Source organism: Tyto alba, unplaced genomic scaffold, assembly GCF_018691265.1.
Source record: "Tyto alba isolate M040663 unplaced genomic scaffold, T.alba_DEE_v4.0 Super-Scaffold_10, whole genome shotgun sequence".
Taxonomy (NCBI): Eukaryota; Metazoa; Chordata; class Aves; order Strigiformes; family Tytonidae; genus Tyto; species Tyto alba.
The window spans coordinates 27,821,302-27,846,065 of NW_024881262.1; the positions used below are offsets into that span (position 1 = coordinate 27,821,302).

General features: G+C 48.4%; 1 protein-coding gene across 1 annotated transcript; it reads right to left on the reverse strand.

Moving 5' to 3' along the window:
* Nucleotides 1-4,148: 4,148 nt before the first annotated feature.
* KY (kyphoscoliosis peptidase) lies at nt 4,149-24,749 on the reverse strand. Its single transcript, XM_032992622.2, has 12 exons — nt 24,617-24,749; nt 23,492-23,554; nt 21,114-21,176; nt 18,908-18,982; nt 18,683-18,724; nt 17,959-18,009; nt 15,841-15,927; nt 15,364-15,468; nt 12,441-12,558; nt 7,030-7,218; nt 6,292-6,482; nt 4,149-5,228 (listed from the first exon to the last, which is right to left on the reverse strand). The coding sequence occupies exons 1-12, from the start codon at nt 24,747-24,749 to the stop codon at nt 4,327-4,329; spliced, it is 2,019 nt and encodes a 672-aa protein (XP_032848513.2). The 3' UTR covers nt 4,149-4,326.
* Nucleotides 24,750-24,764: the final 15 nt, after the last annotated feature.

The following is a 24,764-nucleotide window of genomic DNA, read 5'->3' on the forward strand; positions in this document are numbered from 1 at the left end:
CCAGGGGCACTCTGCAGTTCTTTGGTGGCTGAGCCGTCACTGCTTTGCACAGGCAGACCTAGGGACGTGGTCATCCCTTGTCCATGTCTGTGAGTTTCCCGGTCCTTTCCATCAGCTTCACCTTGTCTTAGAGCAGCTAAATACTGTCAAGAAACAGGAATTCAAAAGCAAGATGTGCATGCAAACCCCAGTCATTGGATTAGGCAGATGAGTTCAGCAAAGGTGATGCCTCTCTGCAGACTGCAGCCTCTTTCATCACACTATAAAATGGGACTGTGCTTGGTCAAGCCATTCTGCATTCCAGAGTTCAAAATCATTTGAATCAACAACTCCTTTTATTTTGGTTTTCTTCTGTAGGTCTTTGAACAAGGATAAAACCTTTAAATCCATTCTGGATTCTCATTGTGCAGTTTTTGTAATGAGGTGTTGAACTGCCCACAGCTGGGATAAACTAGGGTTGTGCATTTTGCACATAGTCAGCACTGGCCTTTGTTCCTGTTCAGAGCTGTCCATGGGCAAGCATTTTTGGAACATCCACCTTAACTATCCTGATCTCAAGTAAAGACTTGCTGGTTATGGGGCATCTCGACAAAAACTGAAAAGCAAATTAGAACAAACTTTCCATTTCCCGGATGAATTTACAGATCCACTGAGTGTGAGGCATGCCAGAACTCTTGGGGATTCCTCATGCCCTTCAGTGATGACTGTAATACCATTTTTTAAATGGTATCTTGCAGACCATGTTATATTTCATGAATATTTAAGTAAGTTACTGAGCATTGCATCATGCACTAGGTGTTTTCAAAAGTTTAGAAGGCATTTTGGCTCATTAATGATGTTTGCTTCCACATCTCTTGCCTTTGGAGATACTTGGCGGTTCATGTTGGTGGAAGTGAAGAACGAAACTGAAGATGATCCATTTGTTTAATTAGCAGCTATAACCCTACAGTATTTATTAATTTCTAATACATGTAATAAGCAGCTTCATTCAGGGAGTAGGTTGTAAAAATTTGATCTAAAGAGTAAAATTTGCAACAGAGGAACTGCTGAATTGCTTCTCGGTGGCGGTGTGTGCGCTCTCTCTTTCCCACCTCTCTCCGCAGCAGGCTCGTGTGCCTCCTGTTTCTGGAGTTGCTGTGCACGGACAACAGGAGAGGGGGACAGAGGTTGAGCAAAGCAGTATGAGGAGTTGAACAGTTTCCTGCTCTCACTGCATTGCTCATTTTTAAGCATGTGCCTTTCTCACGGCCAGATGGAAATAGCAGAGCACCTGATTGTATACTAACCGTACTTGTTCATGGGTGAGGAAGCTAGCTCCTGGGTAGATGGAAGCGCAGAGATACACTTGTCAGAGATAAAAACTTGTTCTACACATACCTAATTTACCTTCACTGAGAAACAACGTGTTTGCAAAACTGAGTGATCTGAATTCATAATGCTAAGTAATTACACCTCTTGGTGGTGTAGGGATTACGAAAACTGTTCAGTCCTGTGGCCTGCCAAGGGAGAATTCTGCCTGAAATGGGAGAGCTGGTAGTCCCGAGATAACAGGGAAGCCTGTTCCGGAGTTGTTCTCCTGGTGTTAAAGAGTCTTGACTGCACTGAAGAATGTGCATTTTTTATGAGGGGGCGGAGGAAAAAGACTTGTTTATCCTGGAGGGAGATGTCACAGCAAGTACAGACTTCTGAGGTGCTTTTATCTGGGGCTGCAGGGTTTCTCAGGCATTCTTTGCCTTTGCAGTGTCAAACATCCCTTGCAATAATCACCTGGCCCTGGAAGCTTTATAATTAATGAAGCTGGAGAGGGGTTTTTTGTGCCTTTGAACTCATGCCTTCGACAGCACTAAAGAATTTCTTACACATTTGCAGGGCCGAGCCAGATACTGTTTTCTGTTTGAAACAAAAATGTGGAAATTTCTTTGCTGTACTTTGGTTTGAACCAGCCTAGCATCCTGAAAGTGTGAAGCTGTTGCAGGCTCTGTCTGTCTTTAGTGTGCTACAGATGTTCTTCTGTGGGTTAGACAGTGCTTTGGGTCACTCTGCACTTTGAGGGGTTACATGAGTCTGTCTGTGCCCGTATACATGTGCATAATTGCAGGTGCTTGTGTTTTGCACAGTGTTGTGTAGGGCAAGGAGGGAATATTCCCTGAGGTCTTGCTAGGTAGGGGGCAATAGTGTATAAACTGGCCTCTCTAGCCCCTTGGAATAATTTTTTTCCCCTCCCTTGCTATCTGGAGACAGAAATAGAGCCTGTGGGGTTAGAGAGAGAGCTTGTGAAAGGGAGTCTTTGCGAGGAGGAGCAGGGACCACATTCATGCTGGCGTCGCCCCGTGCAGAGGCTTTACCGTGGCTGCCCACTGGTTTGCCTGCCTGTCTCTGTGTAAGTGAACATCAGGAGTCTGGTTGCATGAAGGGTGTAAGTAGTTTGGTATCCTTGTCCCTGTTATGTGCAAAAAGTAGTTTTCTTTAGTTCCTAAACTCTCTGGGGTGCCTCCTCATACTCCCATTGGAAGAAGTGATATATTTGACTGGATCAGCTTGACCTGCAAAATGAAAGTTACTGAAATGTGTCCTCCTTGATCTGAAAAATGACATCTAAGAAAAAAAGAATTCTTCTGCTAGGCACCAAAATAAACCAGGCTTGTCTGTGCTTACAGACAAGGCTTGCTTTAGCTTTCAAGATCCTAGGCAATCAAAAAATCCCTGAGTCTTTCTTGCACCTGTGCTGTTCAGTATGAGTTGCTGTCCAGCGAGCAGGTGCCTGCTGGGCTACAAGGCTTGTTACTGCTCCTGCACGGAGGAGCTGCTGCTGCCAGTTTCTAAGGGCAAAGACACTTAGTTGTTTGGGGGAGGACTGAAAACCTACTTCTATGTCATGTATGGAGTGGAGCCTGTTTGTCTCCAAGTGCAAAAAGACGCCAAAGCATTGCTGTACTCCTGGCATCATGGAGTAAGCTTTCTTAGCTTACACGTTGCATTTGTACTTGCAACTTGTGTCTGCAGTAGCTTGCATCCTCACTGAGTTCTGCTGCTTGAATACAGCTCCAGGTACCCTGCACACTCACTCGACTCGCTTAAAATGGGGACTCAAACCTGGCTGCTGGGGAAGAGGGAGTAGTGTAGGAGGGATCGGAGGCAGCGAGCCTGCTGCGGGCGGGGAGCCCGTCGCTATCCCGTGGAACTTCTGCCACCCGGCCGCTGAGGAGGAGGAGAGCGTGGGAATAACCCACGTACTTTGTGTGGGAAACAACAGTAGCTTTTTGAAGAGGAATTCGTATTGTTTGGTCAATGAAATAGAATGCAAAAACGTAACAGGTTTATTTTAAATTCAAGCGCAAACATAATACCTCTTAGTCATGCTAACACTTACGGACACCTGAACTGTTTATGAAAATGCTGCTTGTGGTGAGATTCACTAGAAGACTACCTTTGCCTTGTGCATGTAGGGGTTTTCCAAGAGTAGAGCACCAAACAGTTTTTTACATGATAATAATGTCACTCAGCCTGCTATTCCACATAAACTCGTCAATATTTTAGTTGCAATATTGCATAGACAAGTTGGAGTAAGGAGTGATTTTTGAGTACTTTATTTATATTACTGTAGTTTTAGATACGGAAACACCTATATGCTCAAGATACGATTACAGTGTTAATATTGCAGAAAAAGTGTTTACGATTCAAATACTCTAATATAAAAAGGTAAAAATTATTTTGTTTATTGTATTGAAGAGTCAGTGTAAAAAGTAATTTCGCAGTATCACTTAAATTTGTAAGACAATGAAGTGCACAAGAAAACTTCACGTTCTATCTTCTCCCTAACACTTCTCTCTCCTGGGATGTATTTTGTGACTTCACTAAAGATATACAGAAACTCAGTTTAAATATCCTGAAGTTCCTCGTGTCCAATATTTGCTGCTCAAAACCAGGGTGTACTTTCTTTGTAACTAGGTGGATTCTTCTTGGAGTAGCCATTGTAAGACTTTTCTTATGGTCCATAACCTGGAAACCAGCAATCACTGCTCACACAGAATGAGCTGTGGCCAGACAGTCAATTGTTTTCTTCAGAATGTTTGTCTGGACGGTATTACTGAAACATAGGTGAGGTTTCTATTTAATTTCTCCCACTGCTGCTCCCTTAACAGGATTTTCTGCTTCTTTGAACTTCTTTGAGCCCGTGGTCTTGCAAAAGCCTGCAAGTGTTGTCCTGCATTTGTTTAAAGAACAGATTTGATGGAGAGAATGAGCGATCTTCTAAAGTTGTATTGGTTTTGGGCACGTGGGTAAAGGTTGGTTCATGCAGGTGAGTGAAAGAACAAGGAGAGGGTGTTACTGGGTCTCAACTTCGTATTTCAGGACATGCGAGTAAAAGCTGTGGTTGGCGTTCTCATGCACCATCACAAACACCTCTCTGCATCCCGAAGTGTTGCAGGTTCCCTCCCAGTAGCCTCTGCTCTGAGTGAGAGGGTAAGTGTTCTCAGCTTGAACTAGCACCTTTGCTATCCCTTGCATTTTGAGTTTAAACTGAACGTTGCGATTCGCTGGCAGCAAACCGGAGAGCGGCTCCAGTATTTCGTAGTCTTCCGCCCACTTGCTGTAACTCTGAGGGAAAGCTGGCCACTTCACTTCATTGTTCAGGCAAGTGATGAGGTAGTTGAAGATGTAGTCGTAATTGCCAGGATCTGACTTCTTCTTGGCATAAATTTTCAGAACAAAGTTCCCTGCGTGGGGGAGATGGATCTTCAACTCAATCTGGTTCCCGCGATGGATTTGCATGATGTGCCGCCTTCTCATGTCCTCCGTCAGGCTGCTGTTGTCGGAGTGCAGCGAGGCCAAGACACTTATGTCTTTGCCTAGGGTGAAGGTGACAGAACATCGCCCGTCGTTGGTGTGAATGATGGGGTCGGGCTGTGACGGCCTCAGGAACCCTTGCCGCTCCGTGAACCAGCTTGGTCCAACAGGCTGGTGCAGGTCCTTTGGGAAACGCATGGCCTTGTCCACAGACTTGCACTCTACGACATATTCTAACACGCAGTTGTAGACATCTTCTGAGGCTTTGGAGGGCTTGGCAAAGATCTGCAGCTTGTGACTCCCTGTCTTCGGCGGGTAGATATCCAGCTTCATTCCGTGCTTTTTCAAAGTCATTAAACCGTGTTCATCTGTTCCCTTCAGCTTAAATGTAAATAACGTGGCAGAACGGCAATCCACTGATACAGAGGCTTTTCCGTTTACTATGAAATACAAAAGAAAAGAAACTGCACAGGAGTTTCAGTACATTTTTTGCATATCCACCCTGTTCTGGGAAAAATAATCTGTCGCAATAAATCGCTGCTTCTGTAATAGTAAAATAAAGAGCTGCAAGTGACAGATCATAGCTTGTCAGCTGTCTGCTGCAACCAGTGTCCCTCAAAAAGAATGAAGGAAGAGTGGCCTTTGTTTTGGAGATGTGCATTTATCCGGTTTTGGTATACACTGAAATGGAGCTGTGGTCCTATAGAATTGGAAAGCCTGTGTGAAATAAAACTGAAAGTACAGTCAGCCCATGTGCTCAAGAAGGGCTTAATTAGATGTGATTAGACCTGATTGCTAGTCCAGTAGCTGTTCGGAGAAGCTTCAGAGAAAAGTGCAGGAACCCTCCAGTACGTACAAGCGAGATAATCTACCTCCTTATGAGCCTGTTCCCAAACAGCTTGAAGACGACATTAAGTCCTAAAATACTGTTGCCTTTAAGTTTAACTCTGTGTTCTTAGCATTCATAAATTAGCTCTCTAGTTAAATTCCTGCAACTCTTTTAAAATCTGAGGAAGGTGATCTTAAATGTGGGCTCTGTAGTTCAGTGGTGTTACCTGAGTAGTTTGATGGTAAAAGAGCTGCTGGACTTACTCAGGGTGCTCAGTGTTGCATAAAGAAGTGCCAGTTTATGCATTGTTCAGTAATTCAAACTTTTGGAACATTGTAAGAGGTTCTAATCTCATTTTCAAGCCAGAGTTGCTAGCATATAATAGCAATACTTCTAATTCTGCACCACTGATGCTGGCTGATAGAGTAACTCATCTTCAGCTGCTGACTGAGGCTTTATTTTAGGCACAGGGGCTACTACAATTCTTCACAGCTTGAACAAAAGAAAAAAAACAAAAACGGAAAAAAAAAAAAAAAAAAAGACCCTCCTCTGCCCCAAGAGCTTTGAGTGCATTCTGCTTGCCAGAGCCAAGCTGGAAATGTAATTCACTACACGCGTGACGGTGTGTGGTAGATGCCGGGCTGCATAAGGAAATATGCTCCGCAGGGTGTTACCTGTTTGGATGACAGCTGTCTCCGGGTGTGCAGCCAGCAGGCCCAACATGTAAAAATTACTGTTGTGCAGCATGTTGTTCTCAAAATCTTTCAGCGTCAGGGTTGGTTTAAGAAGCTGCCAGTTACTGTTATCTGGGAAGTGATTGTTAATGAACAGAGCCGGGTGAGTCAGAAAATAAAACTCATTATACCTGGAGGAAGAAGGAAAAGATTAAAGGAAAATGAGTAATTATAAATAGTTAATTTTTCCTCTGCACAGTGATGGTGGCTTCAGCAGGAGGAAGTCAGAGTGTTTTGGGCTGCTGAGAAACTGAGGTTGGTGAGTTTGAAATTCTCCAGGTAGAGAAGGAACCTGAGCTTTGGTCTTCCATTTCCAGGGCACATGCTGAGCTTTTGGATAAACCCAGGGTATTTGCACTGCGACTGCAACCACGGGCTCCTGAAGAAAGAGGGAGGCACCCTCTCTCGGGCAGCTGAGAGCTATGCATCAAGTGCCACGTAGTACCGCATAAACTGAAGATGTGATAAGCAAAACAAGATCACTTCTAGCAGCTATGTGGCTTGCTGCTCAGGGCTGCTGCCTTTCTACAGGTATGTGCTCCATCCCTTGTACTGGGCAGCCCCGCTGCCTTGGGTCTTGGGACCTAAAAGTTGTCACTCTTTGGTGTGCCGAACCCATCAGCTTTCCTTCTGCCTTTGTGGTAGGATTATGTATTAACATAGAGGATGGTTCTTTACCTGAAGGTGAACTTGGTGAAAGAGTCATCAACAGCACCACTTCCCCAGGTGCTGTCGAGTAAATGCCACCTTCCATCGAGGTAGACAGCGTTCCAGGCATGGTCGGAGTCCCCTGTAAAGGTCTGCCCCAGCTTGTACCCGTACCCCTTAGAGTAGCCCGATAGCTTCATGCACTGGATTCCTGCAATGCTAAAAGGAAACAATAAGATGCAGCAGGAGACGTCTGGTTTCAACCTGTCAGCGTGCTTTTGCAGAAGGACAAAAGGAAGAGCAAAGTCTGCAGGACTTCAATCCTGCAGTCGAGTGGACCAGCTCCATCAGCTCCTCAGGTGCCTCCTTGCAGATGAGCTCCCAGGGGAGTTAAGGGTTTTAAATGTCTACATGTGCAAGCGTACTTCTCTTTGAAACCCTCAATTTCTGACCCTGGTGACAGACTGTTGTGCTAAGTGCCTAGGTTACCCCACTTTTGAATTCTTTGGAAAGCTTACTCTTTGCTGGGGCGCTGTATTTTTCTTGACAGGGAGATCTCTGCACTTTCTACAGCTTTCCTGTAACTGCCTTCCCGTACCAGCCTGCCAGCATGTCAAGAGACAGGCAAGTTCTCCCCTTTGACCACTGACATTACGTAGAGACTGTATTTTTCTGGGCCGTGCTAGTGGATGGCTTCGTATGGGGCGGGCACCGAGAGTAACCCAGGGTGTTGGGTAGGGGCTGTTTTTTCTTGTCGGCTTTGCATAGGGACTTGGAGAGAGCATCCCACTGGAGGAAGGGGCTTTTCTCTCCCAGCTTTTACGTATTCCCTCTCTTTTTGTCTGAGGCACCACCAATTCTGCGCTGTTAGAGAAGGGTGATAAAGGTGAAGTGTGCTTAATTGCTCTCTGTCTTGTTACTCAGTGGAATCCCTTTGATGCTGTCCACAATTAGCCCATGTAATTATAAATTAAAAGTGCCTCTGCTCATGCTTGTGTTCTCTCTGTGATGGTAGGCCTGGTGTTTGACACCACAGAAGATATCATAGACCTCACGGGATTGTGGATGCTGATTTATTTTCCTTGAAGAGTGAGCTTGTGCTTGCCCAGGGTACAAATGATTAAATAGTCTGTTTTTTCAAAAATAATGAGTACCTGTGTGGATGTGTAAATAAGATTTAAATAAGCACTGTGTTAATAAGCTCTCTGCTGTTGATAGCAGTGGATTCTAACATTGGCATCTTATTTCAGCATTACTCTAAAATTGCTTCATTAGAGGATTGTCTTTTGTGTGGGATGGCATTGACATTTTTCTTCTTCATTGAAAAGTACGTTAAATGGAACAACTACCTTAAGTAATAAACTGTGCATGCTTCAAGAGCAAGATTGTCTGCATAATGTGGGTTTAACTCAGAAGAAAAGTGATATTTATGGGGAAGATAATCAGCATGGTTGTTAAGAAGTCAAGGTCTGATAACGGATACTGGCTGGTAATTGGCAGTGCAGTAGTGCTTATAGAGAGGACTGCTTTTTTTAACAGAGATGATGCTGGTTAGTTGGTCACTTCAGCTTGCCAAACAGACTTACTCAATTCAAACCTGGATCTCTTTGCATGACTTAGTTATTTGATACTCTTTCTGTAAGAGTATGAAACGAAATTCTTACATACTGTCTTAAATTCTTTAAGAACGAGTATCAAAAATAGAATCACAACTGCAGCGGGCTGATTGAGAGCTAGCTGGGAGCTCACATTGGGTAGCCTGCGGAGAGAAGGCAAAGTTATACAGGGAGGAGAAACGTGTCCGTACCCCATCCCGGCTAGAGACGGCCAGCAAAGGGGAGGAGGGAGCGACTGAGCCAGCTCCCGTCCGGCGTGGGCTGAGCGCAGCGGTAGCGGAGCACTGCCCGTCACACGAGGCATCCGGAGCGAGCGCAGCAGGCCTGGAAGGAATGCCATTGAGAAACCTGGTGTCGCAGGTGGTCTGGAAAGTCTTTGCCAGCCCGCGGTCACCTCTGAGCCAAATTCTAACGTGGGGCCGGGCAGTAAATCTGGAGCAACTCCACTGACAAGACTGGCGAGAGCCTGGATTTACATGATGTAACTGAGACTGGGAGCTGGCCCGGGAACTTTAAGGAAGATTTGATCCTGGGAGTTTCAAGGGGGACTAATGGCAGCTAAGTACCAAATTCCCACTAATTTCATGGGGATTGATGCCTAATCCTTCTAGGCTTCTCTGGATATTCTTGTTAGCTGGGATATTCATAGAGAACATTAAGGGACAAGTTCTGCCCTTCATTCTCTCTGCTCTCACTTACAGTGAACGTTAGCAAAGCAGCAAGAAGAGTATGTGCTTGCATGTGTTCAAAATGTCCAAAAGAGAGGTCAGAGCATTTAAACAGTGGTCTCTCTAATAACAGACAGATAGACAAACAAAACAAAACAAAACAAAACAAAACAAAACAAAACAAAACAAAACAAAACAAAACAAAACAAAACAAAACAAAACAAAACAAAACAAAACAAAACAAAACAAAACAAAACAAAACAAAACAAAAGCAGGCTAAAATGTCCCGTATTGGTGAAAAGAGTGATCATGCCTCTGCCCTTCCGTAAATGACTTTATACAGATAAATTAACTAGGCAGAGAGAAGATTGAGAAGATCTCCAGAGGTGATTGAAGTGGCAATGTGATGGTAGGATATGACCTAAATACAAGGTGGAGCGGAAGAACTGAATTAAGAGACAGTTGGCAACATCTGCTTGGTGCAGCAAGAAAGTTAAAAACCGAGTTGTTTTTCTGCCTCAAGAAGAGAAGAAAATAATCTGAATCTTGCTACAGGTATCACCGGAATTCAGTGGCAACTTCTTCCATTTGATTTCAGGCTGACTTTGATTTATTCTAAAAAAAGGAGCAAAATTGGCTTCTCCAGAGAGAGACAGAATGGTTTATACTTGTGGTAGGTAGGTGTATGCTCCTGTGCCTGAAAAGAAGGAACATCATTGACTGTAGGAAACAGGAAAAGCAAGAGGATGTGAAACCCAGGTTATTTGCAGACTAATTATGAATAAGGAGCAGCTAAGTGGTCAGATCCACTGCAGGGAGTGAGGCCAACTTCACCCCCAAAAGTGGTGCTGAAACCTCTCAAGCGCAAATAATCGTTTTGCCTTCATTGTTAATTCTGGTGAGTTTCTCCCTAAATCCAGACTGCTAAGTTTTGACCTACATTGAATTAATGAATCTACACTCCCTGATTCGCTCAGCCAAGCTACACCCTCGAGTCTGGTTGTCAGCTGAGAAGCCAATTCTTGGTAAAGGCTGCTAACATATTGGTCAGAAACCTGTGTTTATGTTCACTGCTATCACGCCTGACGTTTGGAGACTGCTGTTTTGTGGCCAGCTTCCCACCGGCCATGGCCACCTTTCCTCTGTGACAGGAATCTCAGCTAATGGGAGGGAGTCTGGAGCTGTGGTCAGAGGCGACGGTGTTGTGCCTGCGACAGGAACTCTTCTGTCTGCTGGCACTGGCACGAGACATTGACTTCAGCAGGACCTTTGGGGGCCACTCCTGGTGACTGGCAAATTGGGTTGTTTGTTAAAGTTGCCTCAACAGGAGCTAGGACAAAAAGGCATATTAAAAGACCTTTTTTTCCTCCAAAAATTACCTCTGAAAAGCCTTTCTATAAGAAGACTGTTCTTTGCCTCTTGCCTTTATGCTTAGACTCAACATAAGAGTTGAACAGTGCACAAGAAGGAAGGATGAAGAGATCCACTTGCAAGAAAGGGGTGTTATCTTTGGTTATAGTTTCTCAGGAAAGGAGCTAAACATTTAGCTAATATTTGGCAAAAGTAATAGGCTGGATGACTGGGAGGTTTCCTGAATCACAAAATGAATAATCAACCTGAAACTGAGGAATTAAGAGTGAATCAACAGAGCCTTTAAAAGTAAAAGATATCCTTGTAAAGATTAATGTTTTTAATGAACTAAACATATGCTTTTTAATGAACAGATGCAAATTTTCCCCATTTCTAACTGCTAATAACTGTTCTATAAGATGCAGTTATAAATTCATACTTCATCATCCTATTTCTTTAATTTACTCTTTAGAAAGCAAGATCCGATATTGCGGGATATGTTATTGGTTGGAAGCATTCACCACTTTAGCAACAGGCACAGTACTCTTAATTTTTTTTTTTTTTTCTTTCTAAAATCTGTCCCTTTCCCTGTAGATTTTGTTTGTTTCATGGTGAAAACCTTCCCAACTCTTTTTGGGTGGCGTGGAAAGAAAATTGTTACTTACACATGCCAATTAATAACCGGACTTTAATTTTTTCCAAAGCTGTCTTATAAATGGAAGCTGCTCTGCGGAGCAGGTGCCCCCTGGGAGAGCCGTCTTACAAGCCCATGCTCTTAGGAAAATCCAGCATTGCTTTCTGGTGCTAGGAAGCCCCTTCCAATCTTGTGTCCCTGAATCATCAGGTCCAAGAGTTTTCTCCTCTTGGATGACCCTTCTACATAAGGCTGGTCCCAAACTCGCCAGGCACGTTTGCTGCCTTCACTAATTTTTTGGCTTAATTCTAAGCCAAACCGTTGCATACGGCTGTGAGAGGGGAGATGCTGCTCCTTGCTCTGGTGCTCGAGGGTTGCCTTGCACAAAGGCCGTCTCCTTTCTTTGCTGGGTTGGAGCAACGTGAGGAAGAAGGGATTTGTGCTGCATTCTGCCAAGGAAGCGGCTGCCTCTTCTGTGAAACGGCATTGTGATTGTAAAGTCCTGCTCTGGTGGGGGGAAATCCCACTCGTTTATGCAGCTAATCCCCAGGGTAGTCAACAGGGTTTTGTAGGCAGGAGAAGGGTGGATTTTAGGAATGAAATGCTGATGTGGCTATAAGATGAGAACTGCAGTATTGGCCTCAACGGTGCTGCACCTTGAGATTGACTGCAGAAAACGGTGTGGTAAGTGTGAGGCAGTGCCCCTGGGGTGCTTCTGTAGTGGAGGGGAGAGGGCATCTCCAGAAGGTTTGGGGAAAGCAATTTCTGGGACTGCGCCTGCCTCTTGCATGGGAGCATGCTGGAGACAACACACCTTCTTGTTTAAATCTTGCCATGCTTTTAACCTTCACATACAGATACTCAAAGGGAAAACCTAGCTTCTTCTAACCAAATTAGCTCTGTGTTTTCATCTGCCATTATGTTAATGCAGTGCGAAGCTCAGCAGATGGCACAAAGTAAATTATGCTGGGGAGGAGGGGGTGGAGGGAGTGGAGGAGGAAGCAAAATTGACCTTTCTAGGACTTGCTGGTTTTCCACAGCATGGTTTGAAAGCTGAAGTTCCACGTCCTGCTTAAAGTCACATCAGTCAGCGCAAAGGCAGACAGAATAGGCACAGAGATGACAATGAATGTTAACTCTCCCTGGCATTGAATGTTTCTGAACTTAATTTACCTGCACATTTGTTCAAAGAGCCCAGCGTATCCCTCACAAATGCTCTTCCCCGTCTGAAGCACATCTATGGGCTTGCTCGACAGCTGGCTTTTGTTATGGTAGCCCACTACGTCGTATTCTGCGGGAAGGAACACAGACAAAAGTTCATCCAAAAGCCTGAGGCAATGGGATCGACAGGCAGCAGGAGCAGCGCTTGGATTGCTTTTCATCTCTGTGAGCAGAAGGAAATAGAAACAAGCCGTGGCGCGTGCTGCACGAGGATGCTGTGGAGGGCTGGTGGGGGCAGAGGGACAAGGTCCATCTCTCATCGCCATTTGTTCTAAGCCTGGGCTGGGATTCAGCAGCTGAGTCCAAATGGGAGGAAAACTCTGCTTTTTTTAGAGAAAGTGAGCCTCCCCAGGGGCTGCCCTGGTGCAGGGGCATCTCCAGTCTCACGAGCTCCCGGTAAAAAACAGAGCGCTCTGTGTTTGAAGGAGTCGGACTCGTGTTGTTGTCAAAGGAAACCATTGAGCTTTCTGTGCTCTTTCCAAGCAATTTGTATTAAAAATACCCGGGAAGTAGCTTGTCGGGAAATATGTGAAATGATTTGTTGCAAGTGAATCATATTAATACCTGGAAGTGTAGGAAATCTTAGTTTGTTTGAATGAATGCAGAAAAGCGGCACAGCAAGGTTCCTTCAGACAGAGCTTGAGGAGCTGGTCTGGGAAGGTTAATTCAATACCAACCAACCTTGGACACGTCCATAACCTCTTTCTTAAAATACGAAACATGTTTTTCTGACAAAGCTCTAAGGAATGCTGCATCAGCTGATGCATCCTCCCTTTAGTGCTGTGGAAGAGGGGAAAAATAAAAGCTGGCAACACGCTGTATTTCTGCTTTGATGAAATGCTGCCACTGCTTGTCTTTCATCCAAGGGGCTGTGCTGACGGCTGCCTCGGGGTTGGCTCGTGGGGCTGCAGGGGAAGGCTGGCTTTGGCGACTTGGGCTGTTCACTGGGCAACCGGCAAAGCTGCAGCGCACTTTGAAGGGTATGGAGAGCTAGCTGGCTGCACGTGGCTCTGGATTTATGCTAGAAATGATAGCTAAAATAATTTATTTTAGTGCTACTGCTGCATGGAGGTAGCAGTCCGTTGCAGGCAGGAGCGGAATTGGGTGGGAAGAAGGGAGCAGCGCTCTCACTTAAAATCCAAACGAGGAAGGAGTTTGTATCATCGGTGCTCTTCCAGGATAGATATACTGCATTTTTGTGCACTGATTTAAATTCCTAGCACTGCCTTTATTTCCCGTGCATGTAAATAGGGGTCAGCCTCTGCGGGAAGGAAGGAGAAACGGGGGCCAAGATGGTATAAAAAAAATCTTGTGAGGAGATTGCAGTGTACCTGTCGGGGATCAGAGACATCCTGTGAATGAGTGTAAGGTAAATGGTCTGACTCAAACCAGACTTGCTGTCCCAAGCAGGATCTGGTCCTGGCAGTGGCAGGCAGAAATGAGTTAATAGCGTAAAGACTGAATGATCAGCGGCTGACAGGAGCTCGGTGCTAGGATGAGTCAAATGCTCGGTTTTGGGAAATGCGGTGAAATCAGCAGTCTGCATATTTAAGGGCAAGATTAAAGCTGTTTAGGATTGACCTGGCTATGCTAATGTGCAGTTGCTGGCAAAGCTCTGCTGATCTCGGTGGGTGTGAGATTAGGCCAGTGCTTCCCAAATTGCTCTTCTGCTCTCCGTCAGCTGGCCTGTTCAGCCAGCGAACTGCGCCGCACCAGAGCCCGTCGGGATGCGTAAGAGGTGAGGGAAAGAATCGCAGTTCTTCCCCTCGACCCCCAAGAGTTAATGGGAAAGAAATGTTTTTGCATATGCTGTGCAAAATGCAATCACATCGAACATCCAGTTTCCCCCCACCGAGGAGCTAGAGGTGGCAAGAAGCCTTTTGCCCCCTCTGATGTGCCCGACTGGAGAGGCTACAAATGCAGCCTCCTCTTCCCATCTCTTGATAATTTCTGAAACTCCAGTGTTGCTCAGGTTGGGTAGGAAGGGGCAGGGGAAACCGAGTGATGGCAGCTCTCATGGAGGTTGAAAGGGTGCACGTACAGGCAGGAACGGCAATCACGCAGCGTGTTTTGTGAAAGCTGGCCTCTCTGATGTGCCCTGCTGACGCGGCTGGTGGACGTGGCGACAGGATGGACGCAGGTAGGTACCGGCTAGAAACTGGAGCCTGGGATGTAGCCACAAAACACAGGGACAAAGCTGGCAGCTAAACAGCCAAGAGCCCATCAGAGGCAAGAGGACGGGTCACCCGGCGCGGGCTGTGCTCAGCACAGGCTGCCTCTGGCGAGGGGAGGTCTGCTGCCCGAAGAGGGAGCGACAGAGGAGCTGCAGAAGCTGCTGTGACGGCACCGAGCCGGGCGAGGCAGCTCGATGGTCCCTGGTGGTACCTGCGCCGCGCCGAGACCCTCCCAGAGCAAAGGCAGCGGCACGCCGAGCGCGCTGGGAAGGGCTGCACGGGGGGTGCGGGGACTCGGGGCAGCGCTGGAGGTGAAACTTCTGGTGGCAGCGGATGGTTCTGAAGGTGACAGCCGAGCCCCTGGTGCTTGGCGGCCTGGCTTCGCGCGCCGGCTGCTTAGGGGATAGGGGCTTGTGTGGTCTTACACCTCTGAGTAAGTTGAGTAGGAGTTCCAGGTTCATCGTGTGGAAAGAAATAATTTACACACAAACTCTGTAGTGCCTGGCAGTGCTGGGAGAGGGACTATGGAGGCAGACCTAGTGAGACAACCTCCGAATATATTTCTGGATAAATATATCCAGAAAGCCTTCCCCTGACCCACCGTGTGAAACTAACCCACGAGACGGGTAGTAAACTGCAGTGGCAGCGTAATGGGCGTGACAGCAACGGCCTTATCTTCCCAACTGAAGACCTCAACCTACCTATGTGATGGCATATCCACATCCATATGGCTCGGACTTTCTCCAGATCAGTCCGGGCTTGTTTAAGCAGGGCTTTAACGAGTTCCTCTACGCTGTTCTTGACGTCTACCTGTTTGTGAGGAGGAAGCATTGCAAGATCGTGGTGAAGAAATTGCGATGGTAGATGTCCCTTCCTCCACCTTGCCTTGTTCTTCTAAAGCTAGTGAGGCCCTACCTGCTCTAACTCAAGCTTTGCTTAAAAATAGAATTACAAAGCTGTAGTTCCATGTGTCGAGCAAGTAATTTTGGTCATAGTTTCCCTTCTCGGGTGGGATCTCTGTTGCTGATGTTTGCAGGGAGATGGTTTTGCACTTGTTTGGGAGATTTTGAGGCACTTGCCCCAATAGCTCAGACTAAGCTGGTGTTAGTGCTGGTATCTGGGTTTCAAGGAACATCCCTGTAGGGGAGCTGGGAGGAGGACAGAGGCAAAAGCAAGACTTACTTTTAATGCGTAGGCATCCAGCTTCTCAAATTGCTGCAGATCTACTGGCATGGATTTCAAAGAGGTTTTGTCCCATGGATATGCTGGGAAGAAACGAGTTGTCATTGTCTCGGGAAGGGAGGAGGTGTTTTTCCTGGCTGTACGCTTGAACAAGGGGACACTGGAGGGCTCCTGCCCGACCCGCAGGGGCATCCATCAGTGGGTGCTTGGGGAGCAGAGGGCACGAGGGCACTCGCAGAGGGTCCCTGCCAGCTGCACAGAAAGCAGGAGCCATCCTGTCTAGTCTGGTATAATTTGGGTATAATGCTGAAGCAGGAGGTGCCCCTGCGTCTTTGGCACTGCATAACAGCATAGAAAATCCCAGGATATTATGTGGAGGTGCAGGAGATGTAATGCAGAAGTATCAAGGAAAATCTGTACTGTGGAAGCCCTGGCAAAACCAAGAGGTTTTGTTTTTGTTTTTTTGTTTTTTTTTTTTTTTAAAAAAACAGAGGTGTATTTCTCCAGTAGCTTTGCCGAAAGCGATGGCTGTTTTGCATGGTAAAAAGCCACGATTCTGCATGAATTCAAGCACATGAAAAATGTAAGATGGGGAGCAGTCGGACCGAAACTGGTGTGCCTACCCCTCTGTCTGTACCTTTGCAGGCTCTAGGCTCCTGGTCCTACTCAGTGGGAACGAAGGGTTAATAACTTGCTCTAATTAATCAGATAACTTATTTTTTTTTAACAGTCTCTGAATGAGCTGACCCTCTTCCCTCATCAGCGAGCCACCTGAGTGATGCAGCTACAGCTCAATGTACAGACATATCGGATGGATGTCTCCCCTGGACCGCCGTCGGCTCAGCCCTCCCTTTTCTTCTGAGCTGGTGAGAGGAGAATTGAGCTCTACAGCAATCTCTCCCCCTGTCATGTCCTGTCAGAGCCATTCAGGACTAAAGAGATTCTTCTAGCTATCTCTGTAGGCTCGTTATTTCTCTGGAAAAAAGGATTTAAAAGAGATCACGAAGTGAAAATGCTGTTGTGTGACTCCTGAATGCTGGGAGAGGCGAATGAATGGTGCCGTAGCGCTGCTGTTTGCCTGGAGAGGGGTGACCAGGAGAAGGGGATTGCCTCGGGGGGGGGGGGGGGGTGTGGGGGCACAGAGGCTTTGCTTGGTTGTACACTGCTTTATTCGTGACCCTCTCTAAGCACGCAGGACGCCCCTCTGCTGCCTGTTCAGCGGGTGCCGGTGGGAGCGGGATGCACGAGAGGCTGCGAGAGCATCTCATCCTAGCCGAGGTGCCGGCAGCGCTTCTAAAATCTGTATTCATCACCCCTTCCCTCTCCATCTCCCCAAAACAGGGCTCTGGCCCCTTTGCTGCCAGCTCCGGCCCGCAGCAGGAGGTGGCCAGCAGGTCTGTTCCTGCCTCGCAAAGGTGGTTTGCTAACGGGAGCTCTGCTCTTCGTGGAAGCCCCTGCCCTGGGAAGGGGTTTTGGGGCATCTCGCATCCCACGTCCCAGCAGCGGTGCGGCCTGCCAGGCTGGTCTGCCAAAATCACGGTGTAGGCACGCGGCATCTGTTTCTTTAACAGGCTTGTTTGTTTATCTCAATTTTCCCTGAGAAGGGCTATTACGCTGACCTAAAGAGAGATAAAGCAGATTTATGCGTTTAAAGGCTCCCACTCTCTACAGCTCTGAAAATTACTTTTTGCCTTCTGGGAACGGGATTTTTTTTTTTTTTTTTTTTTTGAAAAAATTGGTTATCAGTTTTTGTCTTTGTCAGGTTATAGCTGCAAAGGCTCCCCGCAGATGCAGGATCCGCAGTTACTCACGTAGCCCTGTGAGGTTCGGAAGCGCGCATCGTGCCTGTTTGCAGAGTAGCCTTCCTCGGGTGTGGAGCCTCGGGAAGGTCTCGGGCATGTGTGACATTCCCAAAACCATTCCCATCTGCCACCCCGATGAACGGTTGGCTTGGGAAGCTGAACACTACTCGTGCTAATAGAAATTAGATCCCTTGTCTGTGCATTTCAGTCTAGGCTCGCAGCAGGGCAAGCCCTGATTCTAGGACCGATGGGCTTCCTCGCTGGGGCTGCCCTGTGCTGTACCCCGCCATGCGTGGGGTGAGGGATAGTTACCATGCAGGTCTTTTCCTCCTGGCGGGCGTGGGGCTTCGGTCCTCTGGAAACCTAACAAAACGGAGAAGGGAACGCGAGGCGGGCAGTTGTTGGCAGGAATAAAAAAGACAAACAGAAATAAGTGATTCTGGGGAGCGGGGATGGGTGGAAAAAAGCGGAAATTGAGGCTTTTCCTTGCCCATTCCCTTGCATTCGGACATGGATGTCAGCACCCCGCAGAGGGTGGGTGCCGAGGGAGGAAGCAAGCGGGCTGGACCGCAGTGTGCTCTGCGTCCCCTCCCCGCCGTCCCGCGGCTCCGCGGGGGCCACATTCCCCAGCAGTCAGGCATCTCCTGTTCTACCCAGAGGGCTGGGGACATCAAACCCCCGGCCCACCATGCTGGCCAAACCTCCCCAGGCGTGGAAGAACGGAGCGCTGAGCTTGGGAGCCGTTAGATGATAACCCTGCAGAGAGCTCTGCGGCAGCTGGAGGATTTCTGAGGGACGCTGCGGCCCCCAGGCTGTCACCAGCCACCTTAACCCAGGGCTGGAGGAGGAGGACACCCTCCCCTTTTCTCCCGAAGCCCCGGGCACGAGCAGGCTCCAGCAGCATCTGCCCGGCAGGAAGAGTGAGCAGGGGGGTCGGCACCCTCTCAGGAGCCTCGTGCCCCTGTGGGGGCCTGTCCCCAGCCTCCTGGGCGAGCGTTAGCCTGGAGACACGCGCCGTGGTAGAGCAGAGCCTCACCTTTGTTGTCCTGACCTCTCAGGCTGGGCAGCCTCCGGGGACCTGCAACAACCTCGGCATGGTTAGTGCATTCATCGCAACCCCTGCCCCGGCTCGAGGGGTGCAGCATCTCCTCGAGCTCCCCCAGGCTCCTGGCCCTCCCTACCTCTGCAAAAAGGAAGGATGTGGTCCCTTCTCCCTCCCGCCCTTGACCCGCTCTGCCAGGGTTTAAAGCCCGGGCTCTACCTTTTCCAAAGGAGAGTTTCTTGAAGAGTTGTGGGGTGGTATCCTTGGGGTGAATCTCCACCGTCACTTGGGTTCCTGCAAGAATCGACGACACACTGCTTAAGAAAGGGGAAAAACTAAGAAAGGGGAAAACAGGAGACAGAGGAGAAGGGGGGGATTGCCTACAAAGGCATCGCTGAAACCAACTCTTAACTTTAGAAAAAGCAGCAGCAGCTCTGGCGATTGCAAAGGTCCCAAAGCTCTTGGGTTTCCGGGCAAAACAAAGCACCCTTAAGATAAACTGTATGGCCAAAAAGCCTGTGGTCACCTCTGGCGTGATTTGTAATTCTCAAAAAATAAAAGACAGCTCATTATAACCTAATAGGTGATAAAGCAGATCATAAATAAAGCAGAGGTCGTTGGCGAGGATTATGTGGTAGCTTAAAAAAAAGGTTTATCACCATATTAAATAGCTCTTGATGGAGATGCTGTAAGCAGCAAATCAATTTCTTCCATTGATTTTTCTTGGAATCAAACAGAAAAAGGCTCAGAGCTATGAAAGTGGTTTGACTTGCGATATTAACATTTTTGGCAAAGGCCATTGCCTGTAAGAGGCAGCGTCCTGGCAGAGCCGGCTGCGGTCCAGGCGTGCCGTGGGACTTGAGCTCTGCATGCCATGATGCTCCAGAACAACCTCACGGGGAAACCTGGGGCTCTTGGGTTGAAAATTTCATAAGGAGAAGTATAAGGAAAAAAGTTAGGGAGTGTGTTATAAGAATTACCTGAACTTTTTAGAAGATACTGCTTTTTTTTTTTTTTTTTTTGGCATGTATTTCAGAAGGTTTTGCAACCACCAAGGTTCCCTGGAGGAGCTCAGTGTGCTCGTGGGCTCCCTGTTTTGGATCAGACAGAGGTTACTTTGGAGACCGAAGGTCAAGATGTTAATGCACCTGGGGGCTGCCATCCAATCGCACGTGCTACCTCCTGCAATTTTATCAAGAGTCTTGTGACATTTGGGGTTTTCCTTGAAAGCCAGCTCTTGGAATCAGCTAATTAGGTATGAATCTGCATTTTCATCACATAATAAGTTTTTCCACAGCATTTAACTTTAAAAAAAGGTTAAATATCTCCTGTGATTATGCAGAAAGGTTTGATGTCCTTTAAACCCCAAAAGCAGAAGGCAAGAAAAACTGCAAATACTGTAAAAAAATGCCTTTTAAATCCTAGAGCTTGACTGCAGTTCTGGGATGATTGAGATATCAGGGTGTCAAGATCAGAGCTGGCTGATGCATTTTGTCAGTTAATTCGAAGGTAAAATGAAGTTGTTTCTCAAAGGGATGACTTTGTGCAAACAGTATGATTTCCTTAAGATTTTTATATTTTCAGGGGTCCTTTTTTTTATTTCTCAAGGTTATATTTAGCTTCGGGGTTTTGTGGGTTTTCTTGCCAACTTCCACTTTCTCAGTTTTCCCCTGTAAATTTCAATTCTTTGGTTTTGAGATGCAAATTTAACAGGGAGCAATGCTACCATTTCAGCAAGTTTAAAAGGTGTTTACCAAATGAAAAAACCACAATTCCATGGAAATTTTTCCAAAGCGCTACATCCATTGCTTTAAAAACTAATGGTATGAAATGGTTACTGATGTTTTTATGACTTTTTAAATTTTTTTTTTTACCTTTCTGAATCAAGATATCCTTCGTAAAGAAACACTTTGCTCTTCCCCTCGTTTTCTGTGGCCAGACAAGTCCATGGCCAGTGAGAGCTTTGGGGTGCAGCTGGCCCAGCACTGCCCCTGCTCTGGTGCCGGGATGGCTCCTTGCAAGGGTCTACCCTAGGAAAGGACTTGTGCAACCAGCTGTCTGAAGCTAAATTTCTGCCAATATTGTTTCTTGGACCCTTCCATCAGAGCTGGAATATCTGACATTGGCAGGAGCATGTTCTTGCTGTTCTTTCCGATTATGTCTGTGCTACGTCCTGGTGGTCATGGGGGTGGTGGGAACCCCGATGCTCCAGGACCCACCTCCGTGCATCCGCACTGAAAGACCCAAGGATTTTCCAAGCTCCCTTGGGATTTCTAGTTCTTCATGCTCAAGATCACAAAATTGCCAGTGGGGCTTTTTTGTTCTTTTGGGGTGTTCCGAGGTTATTTTATTACAGAAAAAGCTTGAGTGGGTGCTCACTGAAGCCCTGCTCTGAAAAACCAGTATCCCCTGGATCGCTACTTACCTTCATTAGAGTATGAAGTAATGGCTTGTGTCTGCTTGCAGGGCTCTCTGGAGGCTTGCTGGCCTGGTTGCACAAAGAAAAACATCTCAGAGCCTTGAAGAGAGCGGAGGTGCCCGGCGTGGAGGTGGGTTAAATCTGTGCCTTTGCTCAGCAGCGAAATAAGTAATGACACAAGAAACCCGGCCCCGCTCTCCGGCTTCGAAGCCCAATTGGCTCGTGGCCCAGGGGCGCCTGGCCTCGCTCCGGAGGGCTGCTCCAGCCCGGGGAGGGGCTGGAGTGGGTGCTGCTGCTCAGGGTGGGGGGGTTAGGGTGCTTGGATCAGCAGGCATGTGTTCGGAGAGGTGGGTGGGAGGGAAGGGCAGCGCTGCGGGGCTCGGAGGCGGTGCGGTCCCCGAGTGGGAGCACTGGGGTGGGGGGTCAGCACCTCGTCCTCATCTCCACGTCTCCCCGGCGTGCTCTGGCAGCCCCTGACTGTCCCGGGGATGCCGGCTGGCCCCCGGAGCCCTTGGGGCGGAGGGAGGTGTGGGGAGCACCGGGCGTTCCTGGGGAATTGGAGGTGGCAGAGATCCGCTCCCCCCCGGGGCTGCGCGGACGGTTAGCCAGGACGGTCAGCAGATGCCAGGCGGCACTGAGCCCTCGCCCCTGCGCCGCCCTGGCTGCTCGAGCCTTGCCGAGGCAGGGTGGACGTTGGCCAGGGTGAAACCCTCACTCTTTTTCGAAGCGTCAGGGGATCGCCGTCCTGCCAGCCACCACAGACCAGCGCAAGGAACCTGGTTTTCACGGCTCGTCCCGAAGGCCGGATACCATTCGCGCCTCGTGGCAGTGACAAGGATCAGGCCCGTGAGTGATGGGTTTTTTCGCGGCGCGGCATGGGGCGGCAGCCTGTTCGCCTCGGTGGGGTTGGGGTGAGGCTTATGTAATACAGTTTGTAAATATTGCGGCAGCGCCAGCTGCTCCGTGGTGTCAGAGGCTTCATCAAGATGCTAACACGGCTGATTAAAGGGGAATTTATTAACCCCTGTGGTGCTAGAGGAGCGAAAGCTCTCCCTGCTCCGCTAGCATCTGAATTCCTCTGTTATCCTTGCAAGGATTTAAATTGTGCCTAAGGCAGAGCTGCAAGGGAAGGTTTCCCATATGCATACTAAATACTCCTGCCATTAGTTCAAGGTGGTAAATGATCGATACCATCCTCTCACTCGTAATGGAGGCTCTGACTTGTGCTCTGCAGCTCCGGTCGCAGACCCTCTTGCGTATGATGGAGGAGCGACGGAGTGTTGAATATTTATCTGCTTCCCGGAGAGGAGGCTTTTGATATCTGGTGTCTGAGACCATCAGATTTGTTAAAAAAAAAAAACAACAAAACAACTCAAACCCTCGAAATTGTACCTTGCCATGAAATATTGCTTGCTCACAGTCTGTGAGTGCCATCCAGCCATCTCTTATTTCAGAGGGACTTGGATCAGGGCTCCTATCAAGCATCGTACTGGGCACAGCCGTGGCTTTGGTATGCTGCTATTGCTTGGCTTGTGGAAGCAGAGCTCCTGTTTGGTATAACTAGAATCCACTGGTTGGTACCAAGAGAACTACCTGTTGTCCTGCTTTATCTTTGGCCCCTGCCTTTCTCTGCTAGACGCCACATTAGGCTTAGATTCAGGAAAGCAAGTGGGATGGTCTGATTCCTTTCCCCGGGATCTGCTCTGCCCTGCTGCATGGCAGTCTTGCAGCCTGGCTGCCTGCAGCCAGGGGTGACCTCTTCAGATGTTCCTTCTGGACTGTTTCAGGGCAGGGGGGTGAGGAATGGGTGGGGGAACATTCAAGACCAGCAGCCACATCATTCCGGGATAGCAATCACACCTGCCTTCCACTCAGCAATCTCTGAGCGGGGGAGATGAAGAAAGGACTGGTGGATAGATGTGTTGAAACCCCAAAGGTTTCTTGCAAACCTCAGACCCTGCTTAAGCTGTGTGAGTGCTGGGGAAGTCTCTGGAAGCTCTATCTGCAACCTGAGCAATTCGGGGCACTGAATTCCCCCTGCCATCAGCTGGCTGTGAAACACAAGAGCTCCGTGCACCTGAAATATGAGCGAGCTCCATGGCAGCTTGCAGGAGAATCCCCTGCAGACGGCCGTGCGCGGGCTCTGCCGTGCCACCCGTGTCCATCCTGGCCACGGGGCAGAGGGGAGCACGGAGGGGACCCTTCCCAGGGCACAGGGCCCCGGGATCTCTGCGTGGCTCCACTGAAACCCCCCAAAGAGCTGGAAAGGGATGGGTGGTTTTAAGCACGTTTATGCTCGAGAGGCACAGCGGCGTGCTAAAAGCCTGCAGATGGGGTTTTATGTACTGTGGTTAGTTTATCAGCAGAGTGAGAAGATGACATACCTTTGAGGTCTCTCTCCTGAGGTGGCTGTGATCTGTTGTTTCCATTTCCATCGTCCTGCAAACCTATAAAATATAACCCTGAGATTGGCAGGCTGTCTTCCCGGGGTGGGGTTCTGGCACTGCCTGAAGGCCAAGCACCCCAAAACCTTTCATGTAGCCCATCACTCCAGCTGAGCCCAGGTGTCAGTGGGATCCACCTTCCCTGTCGCATCTGCAGCATTTGTTGCAGCCCCTGTTGCTAGAGTATGAAATACCAGGAGGGAGAAAGTGCTAGAGTCCAGGTCTAAGTTGCTTCTGTAGGGCTTGCTCGTATTTGGGTAGGTGCTGGATGCTGTGTTAGATGAAGGATGAACATGAATTCTGTGTTAGCTTTGCCTATCCTTGTTAGCCTGGAACTGGTTGTCTGAAAATCTAGCTTTTCCCCAAGGTTTTAGAGCAGGAATACTCTTCTCTCTCCTTTTACTTCTGCAGGGAGGGTTCCCTTACAGTTGCAGAGTACAGACTTAGCTTTTTGGAAGATCCCCTGAAGGATAGGAGCTGGGCCAGGGAGACTGTCCCAAACTGTAACTATAAATGGCTCAGGGTAGTCATCCTTGGAGACAAAGCCTAGCCACACTTCAAACAAAACAGTTTTGCCCCTTTACTTTGTTGTAGAAGGTGCTGGTCTGGGGTGAAACCGCTGAGGTCTCTCCCTGCTCCCCTCGCACAGCTGAGAGAGTCTGTGGAGGCATCTTAGGGCCACCGCAGGACAGAGCAAGGTGTAAACATGGTCCTCAGATCAGTATCCGTGTGTGTGTCACCTCCTCCTGCCCCCCGGGTTGCATGCACCAGAGCCAGACCCCGAGCAACATGCAGCACGCAACATCGCACGAGCGAGGGCTCTCCCGCACCGGGCGGGCTTCGCGAAGGCACGATGGGATTCTACCCAAAAAGTTGGAAGTTTGGGGGTTTGCAGCATGCCTGCAAAGGAAAAGAGGAGAAAGGGGAGTGAGGCGGGGCGGGGGGAGTGGGGGGAAAGACCAAACCCTTCTCCAAAGCTGCTGCTTTGCTTCCCCGTGTGCGGGGCAGCCGGCGCTGCACCTGCAGCCCTCCCCTCCCTCGCACCAACCGCAGGCGGGACGTTACCTGCGCTTCGTCTGCCTTCCGTCTGCCCCTCTCTCTGCCCTTTCTGCTTGCTCGCTGTCTCCTCGGGGTGGACAATGAGAAGCAGATTGATCGTTACCGCGCTGGGATCTGTCTTAAAGTCCATGGTACCCATCAGAGCATGGCCAGG